The sequence below is a fragment of the Mustela nivalis genome (genome assembly GCF_964662115.1).
Source record: "Mustela nivalis genome assembly, chromosome: 1".
NCBI classification, from domain to species: domain Eukaryota; kingdom Metazoa; phylum Chordata; class Mammalia; order Carnivora; family Mustelidae; genus Mustela; species Mustela nivalis.
The window spans coordinates 8,777,360-8,790,781 of record NC_139020.1 but is presented as its reverse complement, the minus strand read 5'-3'; the positions used below and the strand labels follow the sequence as shown (position 1 = coordinate 8,790,781).

General features: G+C 47.2%; 1 protein-coding gene across 14 annotated transcripts in view; it reads left to right on the top strand.

The window, feature by feature from the left end:
• Positions 1-13,422, top strand: part of DOP1B (DOP1 leucine zipper like protein B) — a 109,431-nt gene that overhangs the window by 24,475 nt on the left and 71,534 nt on the right. For 9 of the 14 annotated variants that reach the window (XR_014309398.1, XR_014309399.1, XR_014309400.1 and 6 more), the window contains exons 3-4: positions 10,598-10,779; positions 11,155-11,325. The exons of 4 other annotated variants lie outside the window; for them this stretch is intronic. Coding sequence is in view for 7 of the 10 variants with exons in the window: in XM_082722651.1 (XP_082578777.1) it covers positions 10,598-10,779; positions 11,155-11,325 (353 nt within the window). In the remaining 3 variants the exon portion in view is untranslated. Of the gene's footprint in view, positions 1-9,836; positions 9,915-10,597; positions 10,780-11,154; positions 11,326-13,422 lie in introns of those variants that run through there. One more of the 14 variants, XM_082722655.1, reaches the window with a different exon arrangement.

Below are 13,422 nucleotides of genomic sequence, written 5' to 3'. Positions count from 1 at the left end.
CTGTTTCTCATACAGAACCAGTCTGCGTCATGCTCAGTCCTGCCAGATAGCGTGATGTCAGAGGACAACAAAGTGCAGCGCAGACATTATCGTAGATGGAGCAAAGCGAGACACTTCTGGTCTCTATTAACCAAGCTCTCGGATGTGGTTCAGACCTTTCTTTTTCAAACTTGGGTTTTATAGATTTTTTTATTATTTTCAGGTCAGCTTGCTGAGCTGATGCATACAACAAGGTCCCAACTATTATATCTTGTATTAGCTGAAGGAATGCTTTTTTCTTTTTTTTTAATATTTTATTTATTTACTTGAGAGAGAGACAGTGAGAGAGAGCATGAATGAGGAGAAGGTCAGAGGGAGAAGCAGACTCCCCGTGGAGCTGGGAGCCCGATGCGGGACTTGATCCTGGGACTCCAGGATCACGACCTGAGCCGAAGGCGACTGTCGTCCAACCAACTGAGCCACCCAGGCGTCCCTGAAGGAATGCTTTTGAAAGAGTTTCATTCTTGAGGAAAAGAAGGAAGGTTCATTTCTGCTTTTCCTTCCTGTTTAGCATTTTTCAAAGTGATTTCGAAAACATGGCCATTTTTTCCTTCCAGATTTATGAGTTTCCTTGAAGTATTTATTCTGTAGCTGAAGAACATTTCTCATCTTTTTTTTTTAAGTATACATCATTTTTTATGCCATATTTATCACATGTGTTGTATATGTAATGTAAAAATACACTATATTTTTATATCTGTATCTCTCAATGTGTCCATTAAGCCTACTCGGGTTTCTGGTTTCCAAGAAAAACACAACCCAAACAATGAAACTTCCCTGGAAATACTGGGCTTTTCCTGCTAGAGGAGCACACTGCCTGGACAGAGGCTGGCAAGAGCAAGGCAGCGTCAGGGTGGCCCTCCCTGACCCGCCCCGGGGTCCCAGTCTCGGCAGCTTTCAAACTGCCAGAAGCGGGTAAAGAGGAAATCAGGAGTTTTTAAGTGCTAGAAGGTGGACTCCATTAATGTGGCTATTTTGCTAATTAGGGGTTAAAGACACACTCAGGGGTACCCAGGTGGCTGAGTCAGTTAAGCATTGGACTCTTGGTTTCAGCTCAGGTTGTGATCTTAGGGTGGTAAGATGGAGCCCTGCGTTGAGCGTAGAGTCCGCTTGGGATTCTCTCTCTCTCTCTCTCCCTTTCCTCTATCCCTTCCCCTCCCCCTCCCACCCTTGCTCACTTACAAGTATTCTCTTGCTCTTTTTTTTTTTTTTAAATATTTTATTTATTTATTTATTTATTTGACAGAGAGAAAGAAATCAAAAAGCAGGCAGAGAGGCAGGCAGAGAGAGAGGGAAGCAGGCTCCCCGCTGAGCGGAGAGCCCGTTGCAGGGCTCGATCCGAGGACCTGACATCATGACCTGAGCTGAAGGCGGAGGCTTAACCCACTGAGCCACCCAGGCTCCCCACAAATATTCTCTCTCTTAAAAACGAAAACAAAACAAAAACACCAAAACCTCACACTCAGGAGAGGCTGGACCCAGTCCCTGGGTTTCTTCAGGATTTATCAAAAGGAGTCCCTTTGTTCTCTGGTGAGGAAAGAGTTTTCAGTTTGTTTCCAACAAGCGTCACTCAAGGAAGGATTCGTGGTTCTTGCTGCTCAGCTGCAGGACCAGTTGGGTAAAACACAGCATTCATTTCTTTTTTCTTTCTGGGTGATAAAATACACATAAAATTTACCATTTTAACTGTTTACGAGTGTACTGTTCCATGGCGTTCAGTGTGTTTTCCTTGTCTTTCAACCAGCACCACCATCCAAAACTGAGACCGTTCCCATTAAACACAGGCTCCCCACCCACCCTCACCCCCAGCCTCTGGTCCCCTCCCCCTGTTCCGCTTTCTGGGTCTGTCCCTTTGATGACTCCAGGGACTTCATGTAAGTGGAATCATACAGTGTGTGTCCTTTTGCGTCTGGCTTACTGCACTGCCTGCGGTGTCTTCGAGATTCATCCATATGGTCGTGTGCCTCAGGATTTCCTTCCTCGTTCCTGCTGAGGAACACTCGGCTGTTTGTGGAGACCACGTTTTATTGCTCCATTCATTGACGTTTGGGTTGTTTTCATCTTTTGGCTATTGTGAATAGTGCTTTTGTGAACACAGGTGTGCAAATACCTGTTTGAGTCTCAGTGCTTTTGTACATGGGCTCGGAAGTGGAATTGTTGGATCATTCAGTCATTTGGTAAACAAGTCAAATGGTTCATCTTTTTTTAAAACAATTTTATTTATTTATTTATATTTTAAGATTTTATTGATTCATTTGGCAGACAGAGAGCCCAAGTAGGCAAAGCGGCAGGCAGAAGGAGAGGGAGAAGGCTCCCTGCTGAGCAGAGAGCCCGATGTGGGGCTCGATCCCAGGACCCTGAGATCATGACCCGAGCTGAAGGCAGTGGCCTAACTGACTGAGCTACCGAGGTGCCCCTATTTATTTATTTAAAGATTTTACTTACTCATTTGACAGAGATCACAAGCAGGCCGAGAGACAGGCAGAGAGAGAGGAGGAAGCAGGCTCCCTGCTGAGCAGAGAGCCGGACGTGGGGTTCGATCCCAGGATCATGACCTGAGCCGAAAGCAGAGGTTTTAACCCACTGAGCCACCCAGGCGCCCCTTTATTTATTTTTTAAGTAAACTCTGCACCCAGTGTGGGGTTCTGACTTATGACCCCCCGATCAGCAGTCACGTGCTCTGCCGACTAAGCCAGCCAGGCACCCCTAATCCTTAGAGGAGCCACCATCCTGTTTGCACAGCGATTGCACCATTTTACATTCCCACCAGCAGTGCACAGCACTCCGTTTTGAAACCTCCTAGGCCAGGGCTCTTCTAAATAGAACATTTTCTTTTTCAAAAGCAGCGACAGCCCTGGGCATCTGGCTTGATCTCACTCTCAGAAAGGATGCAGCAGAAAGCCTCCAACTTCCTACTGAGAAGTGTTTTTCACATCCTGAAAGTGGGCTGGCCACATGGGCCAAGCACTTCTCATGTCCAGGGATGCCTGAGTCGACAGGTCCTAAGCGGAGGAGATCTGAGTCAGTGGTGGCTGGCAGAAGAAAGCCAACATGGCCGAACCACCACCCTGAGCGCTGCATCTTCAGCAGCCAAAGTGGAGGAATGAATCATCGGATGACTCCTTCCCCTTTAAGTTTGCCCTGAAAACACAGAGATCGTCCCCTCAAGGCCATGCATTAGCCCTCAGTGAACCTAAAGGGAAAGTCTTACAGAGAGAGAATTTGGGGGAGCCAGAGTGGGAACCTTCACGGTGGCCACTGTTTCCTTAAAGCCACCAGGAGTTGGCTTAGGTTCTCCTTCAGGCACTTCGGTGAGATGCTACTTACTCCTGCTCACCCAGAAGGTGTTTGTTTCGCTTTATTTATTTATTTATTTAATGTAATTCATTTAGCCAACATAGAGTACATCATTAAGTTTCAGATGTAGTGTTCAGTAATTCATCAGTTGTGTATGACACCCAGTGCTCGTCACATCGTGTGCTGTCCTTGATGCCCATCCCCCGTGACCCCAGTCCCCTCTCCCACCTCCAGCAACCCTCAGTTTGTTTCCTGCACTTAAGAGTCTCTCGTCGTTTTTCTTTCTCTGATGACTTCCCATTCAGTTTTCCCTCCCTTCCCCTATGATCTCTGCACAGTTTCTTATATTCCGTGTATAAGTGAAACCAGGTAATTGTCTTTCTCTGATTGACTTATTTCACTTAGTATAATCCCTTCCAGTTCCATCCATGTTGATGCAAATGGTGGGTGTTCATCCTTTCTGATGACTGAGTAATATTCCATGGTGTATATGGACACATCTTTATTCATTCGTCTGCTGAAGGGCATCTCTGCTCCTTCCACATTTTGGCTATTGTGGACATTGCTGCTGTGAGCATTGGGGTGCATGTGCCCTCTCTTTTCACTACATCTGTATTTTGGGGGTAAATACCTAGTAGACCATTTGCTGGGTTGTAGGGTAGCCCTATTTTTAACTTCTTGAGGAACCTCCGTACTGTTTTCCAGAGTGGCTGCACCAGCTTACATTCTCACCAGCAGTGTAAGAAGGTTTGCCTTTCTCCACAACCTTGGCAACACCTGTTGTCTCCTCACTTGTTAATTTTAGCCATTCTGACTGGTATGAGGTGGTATCTCATTGTGGTTTTGATTTGTAGTTCTCTGATGCCAGGTGATGTGGAGCCATTTTTCATGTGTCTTTGGCCATTTGATGTCTTTGGAGAAAGGTCGGTTCATGTCTTATGCCCATTTCTTGACTGGATTATTTGTTTTTTTTGGAGGGTGTTGAGTTTGATAAGTTCTTTATAGATCTTGGAGATGAGCCCTTTAACTGATAATGTCATTTACAAATATCTTCTTCCATTCTGTAGGTTGCCTTTTAGTTTTGTTGACTATTTCCTTTGCTCTGCAGAAGCTTTTTATCTTAAGTCACAGTAGTTCATTTTTTGCTTTGGTTTCTCTTTCCTCTATCTAGCAAGAAGTTGCTGCGGCTGAGGTTGAAGAAGTTGATGCCTGGATTCTCCTCTAGGATTTTGATGGATTCCTGGCTCACAGTTAGGTCTTTCATCCATCTTTGAGTTTGTCTTTGTGTATGGCGTAGGAGAATGGTCAGGTTTAATTCTTCTGCATGTGGCTGTCCCAATTTTTCCGGCACCATTTATTGGAGAGACTGTCTTTTTTCCACTGGATATTCTTTCTGGCTTTGTCGAGGCTTATTTGATCATAGAGTTGAGGGTCCATTTCTGGGCTCTCTATTCTGTTCCATTGATCCATGTGTCTGTTTTTGTGTCAGTACCATACTGTCTTAATGATTACAGCTTTGTAATCTTGAAGTCTGGCATTGTGATGCCCCCAGCTTTGGTTTTCTTTTTCAACATTCCTCTGGGTATTTGGGGTCTTAACTGGTTCCATACAAATTTTAGGATTTGGGATTCCCAGCTCTTTAAAAAATGTCCATAGATATTTTAACATATCTCAATATCAAAAAAGCCATCTATGAAAAACCCACATCAGTTATCATTCTCCGTGGGGAAGAATTGAGAGCTTTCCCCCTAAGATTAGGAACACAACAGGGATGTCTATTCTCACCACAGTTGTTCAGTATAATACTTAAACTCCTAATCTCCCCAATCAGAAAACAAAAAGAAATAAAAAGTATTCAAATTGGCAGAGAAGTCACACTCTCATTTTTCGCACACAACATGATACTTTATGTAGAAAACCCAAAATACTCCACCCCCAAGTTGCTAGAACTCATACAGGAATGTAGCAACATGGCAGGATATAAAATCAATGCATAGAAATCAGTTGCATTTCTATACACAAACAGTAAGAAGAAATAGGAATTGAGGAGTCAGTTGCATTTATAATTACACAAAAAACCATGGGATACCTAGGAATAAACCTAACCAAAAAGGGAAAGGATCTGTACTCTAAAAACTACAAAACACTTGTGAAAGAAATTGAGGAAGACACAAAGAGATGGAAAAACATTCCCTGCTCACATAAGGTGTTTTTAAATAGGACTCACAGCCTCATTTCCTGCATAAAGTCTGTCGCTCTGGGGGAGGAGGCTCTCTGTTCGGGGGGAATCCTTTGTTTCCAGACTGCTCCAGATGCACTGCATGCAAAGCAGTGTTTTTTTAAGATTTTATTTGAGAGAGTGAGACGGACAGAGATTGACACAGAGATCATGAGCAAGTGGGGAAGAGAGGGAGAAGCAGGCTCCCCATGGAGCAAGGAGCCCACCTTGGGGGCTCAGTCCCGGGACTCCACCATCATGACCTGAGCCCAAGGCAGACACTTAAGTGACTGAGCCACCCAGATGCCCCAGGCAAAGCATTTTCAACTAGTGATTCTAATCTTCAGTTTTAAGTCTTGCAAAATGTTGGGGCACCTGGGTGGCTCAGTCAGTTAAGTGTTTGCCTTCAGCTCAGGTCATGATCCCAGGGTCCTGGGCTCCTTGCTCAGCAGGGAGCCTGCGTCTCCCTCTCCCTCCGCCTGCCACTCCCCCTGCTTATACTCTCTCTCTCCCTGTCTTCTCTGTCAAATAAATGAATAAAATCTTAAAAAAAAAAAAAAAAGACTTGCAAAATATTGTTTAGAAGTTTTCCTTAAATATCATGTAGTATATATCTTATTTTCCCTTTTAATGATAAATATTAATTACCATTTATTTTTTCCTTCTTCTTAAAAGGAAATTTCACATTCCCCAACTCCATCTCGTGGGTGCCGATTTCCTCCTCGACTACAGTGTCTCTTGGGATTTTCATATTTTGGGTCTGCAGGCATCTTAACTCCAAGCATAGAGCAGTCGGAGCTTTGCTTTTCTGATTCAATGTATTTCTCACCCTTCTTCCTCAACACACCCAACTAGTGTCCTTGTTTGCTTTTGGGCCAATAAAGACATTATCTGTAAACAATTGGGTTTCAGTGGATTGTTTTAAAATGCATCTTCTCTCCATCTCTGGGAGTCTTGTCCTTCATTTTCAGTTTGTTATGGTAAGAGGTTGTGTTTGCTGGCTGCTTCCTGGGTGCCAGACGTTGCTGTACTGCTTGTATGGGGTGTCTCATCTGATGCTTGCAACTTCGCGAGGAGACGATAGCTGGAAAGTTTAAAGAACTTGCCGAACAAGCAAATGGTAGGACTGGAATGCTAAACCAGTGTTATAATATCTCTCATTCGTTTGCCTAGCCTCAGTGTGGAAGCACCTGTTAAGTCTGGCTCTGTGGAAAGTGGGTTAGCACAACCACCATGACCTAGCCATGATTTTAGCCCCGTGATTAGTGGTGAAAACGATGCAGAAGGGTTGACTCTCCCACTGCCCCAAGGAGCAGGCTCCCAAAGTCTGTCTGGCCACATCCTGACTCAGCTTGAGGAACAAAACTCAGCTCATGATCTCTCGGTAGCTCTGCTCTGCTCCTGAACTTGTGTGCTTTGATCTAGCTTGACAGTCTGATGGGTGAAGAAAATGGTATTTTCTTGTAGTTTTAATTGCATTTTTCTTACCAGGAACAACAAGCAGCTTCTCGTTCTTTTAAGTATAGTCTGTTTATATCCTTTGTTTTTGCTGAATTTTCAGATCCAACAGCTTCTTTCTTTCTGTCTTTCCCTCAACAGCACTAAGTCCCTTTCTCAGACGTGCTGTGTTTTCGTGGATTAACACAGACGCAAACAGTGAATAACCTGTTCCATGTTCACTGGTCACAGCCTCAGTACCTGTTATGTTTCTTTTCCTATGTCTTTTCTCAAATTAAGTGACACACTCAAGTGAGAAAGAAATAGCAAGCAGCCTCATTCATTTGGAATGGATGGTTTGGGTTCATTGTAATTGCATTTATGTGGGAAGAGGTTTATTAGTTAGGATAGAGAGGGTTATGCCATGGTAACAAACAAGGCCTAATCTCAGTGAGTTTTACGTGGTTGAGTTCTGCCTCAGTAGGTCAGCACGTGGTTTCTGCTCTGTAGGTTCTCAGGGAGCCAGGCTGGCGGGGGGGGCTTTGGCTCAACCCATATGTCCATGATCTTAGAGTCAAGAAAAGGGAACCCAACAAGCTTTGAGTTGGCTTTTAACCAACTTTAATTGCTCTACTCATCCCGCTGGCCAGACTTGGTCATGTTGCAGAGGGTCAAAAGGGCAGAGAAATGGGATATGGACATGCACAGCCCAAGGGAGGCAAACGCTGGTGAGTCCCAGATGACCACCACGGTGAGTGTGCCCTGACTTTTCCACATCAAACAGCAGGAGTCCTTGGAATACGCTGAACAATACCAGAGTGGGCGTGACTTAATAAGCAAGTGCGTGGGGGCGCCTGGGTGGCTCAGTTGGTTAGGCATCTAACTTCAGCTCAGATCATCATCTCAGGGTCCTAGGATCGAGCCCAGTGTCTGGCTCCATACGCAGCTGGAGTCTGCTTCTCCCTCTCCCCTCCCCTGGCTCATACTCTCTCTCTCTCTCTCAAATAAATAAAATCTTAGGGGAAAAAAATGCAAGTGCTTGATTTGGACAAAAACAGTTACTGCAGGTGAAGACAGAGGCCCTCTCTCCTGCTCTTGAATCCCCAGAGAAAGTCCACAGCCGCATAGATAAGCCAGTTGAGGCACAGACATGGTTTCTTCAGGGCTGGCTGGCAGCTGATGCTCGTTGAAGCCCAGTGAGGCTGATGTTGCTGTTCCACCTGCTTTTCTACGTGTTCAAAAACGTGCATAATGAGGGGCGCCTGGGTGGCTCAGTGGGTTAAGCCGCTGCCTTCGGCTCAGGTTGTGATCTCAGGATCCTGGGATCGAGTCCCGCATCGGGCTCTCTGCTCAACAGGGAGCCTGCTTCCTCCTCTCTCTCTCTGCCTGCCTCTCTGCCTACTTATGATCTCTCTCTGTCAAATAAATAAATAAAATCTTAAAAAAAAAAAAGTGCATAACGAAACGCAGTTTCCTGAACATTTGGCACATTCATGTCCCCTCCGCCAAAGTTATCTCACTTTGTTCTTATCCCCTGTTACAGCGTGTGTTTTGGCTTACCTCAGGATTTGTTTTGACAGGAGCACATTTAAAAAAAAATTATTTGGGGGCACCTGGGTGGCTCAGTTGGTTAAGTGCCTGACTTTGGATTTCAGCTCAGGTCACGATCTCAGGGTTTGTGAGATTGAGCCCCATGTTGGTCTCTGTGCTCAGCATGGAGTCTGCTTGAGATTCCCTCTCTCCCCCTCTCTTGCTCTCAAATAAATAAATAAAATCTTTAAAAAAAAAGATTTTATTTATTTATTTGACAGAGAGAAATCACAAGTAGATGGAGAAGCAGGCAGAGAGAGAGAGAAGGAAGCAGGCTCCCTGCTGAGCAGAGAGCCCAATGCGGGACTCAATCCCAGGACCCTGAGATCATGACCTGAGCCGAAGGCAGTGGCTTAACCCACTGAGTCACCCGGGCGCCCTAAATAAATAAAATCTTAAAAGAAATTATTTTGTTGGCTTTCCCTTTGTTTTAAAATATGAGACTTTTATATATAATGTTTTAAGGTATTTCTGGATGACCTTTACTTATATGGGTTTTTTTCCAAGATATGGGTTTATTGAATTTGATAATTCAGTTAGACTACAGGCTTCTGATGAAAAAATATATTATTTTCCTTCCTTTCCTTTTACTTCCTGCATAAATTCAGTGCATGTGTTAGGGACAGGATCATTTTCTTTGATTATGAAGAAAAAGATATCATGGCCCTAAGACCATATGGCCCAGGGCCAGCGGTTGGTAGACACAGACAGAATGCAGTTGGCACATCTTCTGTTCTTCCAGAAGGCCTGCTTTGTTTTGGGCTCTGTGCAGAATGCTGAAAACCACAGAGGGGAAGGCAACAGACCTGGCCCTCAAGTTGCTCCCTGCCTGAGTCAGCCCCGAGCTGATAATCATTAGGACAGGGTTGTAAATCGGTGACAGATGTGCACATGGAGCCCAGGGCAGGAGGAACTAAACATGCAGAATGGCTGCGACCATTCTGCCTCCAGGGAAGGGGACGCTCAGTCTCCTTGGGGAGGATTAGCCAGGTGGACAGGAAGGAGGTTGGGCAGGGGGCAGAGAGCACAGGCAGGACTCACACACGGATCTGTGTCTCTGCAGAGTTCGAAGCCGAGGTAGTAAGAGATGGGGGCAGGGGAGGCAAAGCGGGCAGGAGTCATGCCGTGGAGGCCTCTGAGTGGCTTTTTAAGACGCGTGGACTTCACCCTGCAGGCTTTGAGCAAATATTTGCCAGCTGTTCCATAATGACAGACACTTTGTGTTTCAAGATTGAGTCATGAGGAGCCACCCCGCCACAGCACTCTGCCCGCGGTCGCTTGAGGCTGTGCAGAACGGCGGTGACCCGTTCACTCTCCGGACCGGGTTCCTCAGGTACCACAGGTACCCAGGCCGCTTCGGTGCTGACGAGGCTGGTCTCTGGCTGCTGAGGCCTGGCTCAGGAGCCCTGTGGCTGCATCTCGGCAGAGAGCGGCATTTCTCCTGCGGGCCGGGGTCCTTCCCACCCCGCAGGACCACCAGCTGCCGGAGATGCCTGGAGTGTGACCGAGAGGGGAGCCCGCCTGTTGCTTCTGGGGCTGACCCCTCCCTCAGAGCCCCTGGGCTGTGAAGCTGAGCTGGGGGAGCGCTGGGGATTCTTCAGACCTCTTCCTCTCCCCAGGCAGCTTCCCAGGGCTTCCCCAGCACGCAGTCAGGGGTCGTCTTAGGGATGGGGGTGGGTGGGTCACGTCCCCGATATAGTCTGTGTTCTGCTTGGCCTCATGTGTGGACAGGAGCCCTCTCTGGTACCCAGGTTTCCATGTGTGACCGAGGAGCGGGTCCGATGGTCACAGGGTCTCCCTTGCTCTTGATCCTGGTGCCTGCCTCATCTCCAGTGTTGCTAGGGGCTTTGCTAATACCCATGTCCCCGGAGCCTGGCTCACGGCCCTCCTGGTGTTCCCTGCGCAGGCCCTCTGTCTTCCTTTTGCGTCTGCTCGTGTCTTTCCAGCCTCTGCAGGTTTACTTTACGTGGTAAATGTTGCTGCCTTCTTCCTCATGTTCTGCCTCCTGTTTTCCAGGCCCTTCAGAGTAACTTGAGATACTCCTTATTGCCAAGACGGCTCATTATCAGCAAGAGGTTAGCTCAGTGCTTGCATCCTGCCTTGCCCAGCGGTGTGCACCTAAAAGCCCTAGAAACCTATGAGATTATCTTCAAAATTGTGGGGACCAAATGGCTGGCCAAGGATTTGTTCCTCTACAGGTATAGTAGCTTCCCTACCATATTACGTTATTACCATATTACATTATTACCTGAATAACCGTATTTCAGTTCGTAAGATAAGAAAATGACAAACAAAATAGGGAATAGTGAGCAACAAACAACTCATGGTCAGGACGCCAGCAGGAGACAAGCTGCGATCACCTCTGGAGCGCTTCCTCCCAGGCCTTTCTTTAAGTGTGTTCTGAACCTGCTGCCTCCTTACTGGACAGTCCGCTGTGACCATCCTGTGACAGGCAAGCGTCTGCAGCCCCAACGGCTGGCTGGCTGTTGTTGAAAGCTCCCTCTGGCTGGGTGATTGTCCCAAACTTCCGATTCCGTGTCTCATTTACCCCTCCTCTCTCTTCTTTCCCAAAGCTGTGGGTTGTTCCCTCTTCTGGCGAACGCGGCCATGTCGGTGAGGCCCGTGCTGCTCGGCCTGTATGAGAAATACTTTCTCCCGCTGCAGAAGCTGCTCCTACCCAGTCTCCAGGCCTTCATTGTGGGCCTGCTGCCCGGCCTGGAGGAGGGCTCCGAGATCTACGACAGGTGGGTCTCATCCGGCTCTGCGGCTTGCGTGTGATGCCGCCGCTTTGGGAGAAGCAGGGAAGGAGCTACAGAGGGAAAGGCACGGAAGTCAACCTGACGCTTGTCATTGCTGTGCTGGTCCCCGATTGACCAAATACTGTGTCGTCCTGGGAATTGCCTCTGGTCACGGGTGAGAGAAAGTAAGAAGGTTTCTCAGAGTCGCGTGGTCAGTGAGTGGCAGAGCAGGGATCCTGAGCCACATGGGTCAGGTTCCGAAGTCTTCCTTGTTCCCATCACACTAGGCTGCCTCTCAGTCAAGGCAGAGCCACGCTTCACTGATGGCTGGGGCTTGCAAAGGCGATGCTGAGCAGAATAGCTTGACAAGTTTCAGCAGTACTTTGCGTTAATTTGTAAAGCTTGTACTCATAAAAGTTCATGCAGGGGTAATTTTTGGTCATGCTTAGGAGCAGAAGAAAGCATAATTCCATTCAGACTACTGGGTATACACAGTATCCTGTTTCTCTGGGGAATTATCACATAAGAGCTCCCTCCCATCATATTAACCATTCTGAGTGCTGTGATTCACCTCTGTTACTAGGACCTGCTTTAAGAACCCATGTGCAGCCTGACTGGGAGGCAGAAACCTCTGTGCTTGCAGAAGTTTCCGTCTGATGACACCATTCCAGAGGCCCCAGCCACACTGCCTTTGTCTGCCATTTCGTCTGTGACCCGGGGGGTGTGGGGGGCCGGGGTGGAATGGAGGAATCCATCTGAGTTCTGTTTGGACATCTCCCCTAATTCAGAGAAGTCAGAGAATGAGAGTGGTTTGAGGGATCGTGGCTAGTGACCACAGGTACGTTTAGGTCATGAGCACTTGTGGTAGAATTTGATAAATCTAACCAAAAATTTGTACTTTGAACGTTTCAGGCTTTCACATAAAGCGTGTTGTGGCTTCCCGCTTCCCAGTGAAGAGTCCCACCTTTGAAGTGGGTGGGGTTGGTAGGAGGCAGAGTCGGTGTCCCTTCTGTTGTGAGCCCTATGGCCGCACGCAGGATTGGTAGGTGCGCGAAGGGAATGAAGGGAAGGTCACGTAGGAGTCGGCGAGAGGACCCTTACCAACTCTGTCTCTTGACTTCTAGTCCCAGGCTCTTCCTAGAAGTTCTGGCCCATTCCTCGTTCCCAGAAAGATCTGTGTATGTGTGTATATGAATGTTTTTTCCATCATCTGACAGATGAACACATCAGTTCCCAAACTGTATTGCAGTTTCTTTTTAATTTGTAAGAATGAATCACGCCAGAAGAGTGTAAATAGTTGGGGTGTTTTTATGCATTCTCTTAGTTGACCGATGAGGGTTCGATGGAACAGTTGCTAAAGTTGCTTCACGTAGATTTTTTTTTTTTAATGAGATTTCTTGACATTGAACCAAGAGCTGAGTAGAGCTGCATGAATCACCGAGTAGTTGGAGCCATGAGAGAAAAGCGGGCCCCGTGTCTGCAGCGCTCCAAAGCCGTTTGTTATCAGCTCTCCGAGGTGGATGCTGGTGGAGGGTTCTAGATCTCTGAGTGGGTGTGTATGGGCACAGTGACTGGGATGACTGCTCCAGAGTCTTTGGTCTCTGTGTCCGCGTTACTTTGAGAGAAGTCAGAACTCTTTCTTCCCCTAAGTGCTCAGGAGCAAAGGCAGACACCCCCAGCAAACTGTGTGCGGGATGGGGAAGAGAGGGGCAAAGGGAGGGACCTGATGTCCCCACTGGCAGCAAACGCAGAGGACTGAGTTAGGCTCAGTGACTCACAGGTTCCTGGAGTTGTTCCTGGCTTGTGTGTGTCCATGAACCCTAAGAACGGAAACTCTGGCCAGTGTTAGGACTAATGCTTCACCCTGGCTTTCTAACCCTTGTGTGCCTGCAGGGATCCTGGCCAGACTGTCGTCTTTAAAGTGCCCATGAAGTAGCTTCACAGCTGTGTTTTGCTGCACTGATGAAGCAGGAGTAGTGGGGAGAAAGTACCATAAAGTACCAAATCCTCTCCTGAGGATTTGGGGGAAAGGTGACTATTCTCAGAGGTCTGTACGGAGGCAAAAGTGTGAGTCAGCGGTTCTCAGCTGGCATAATTTGTGTC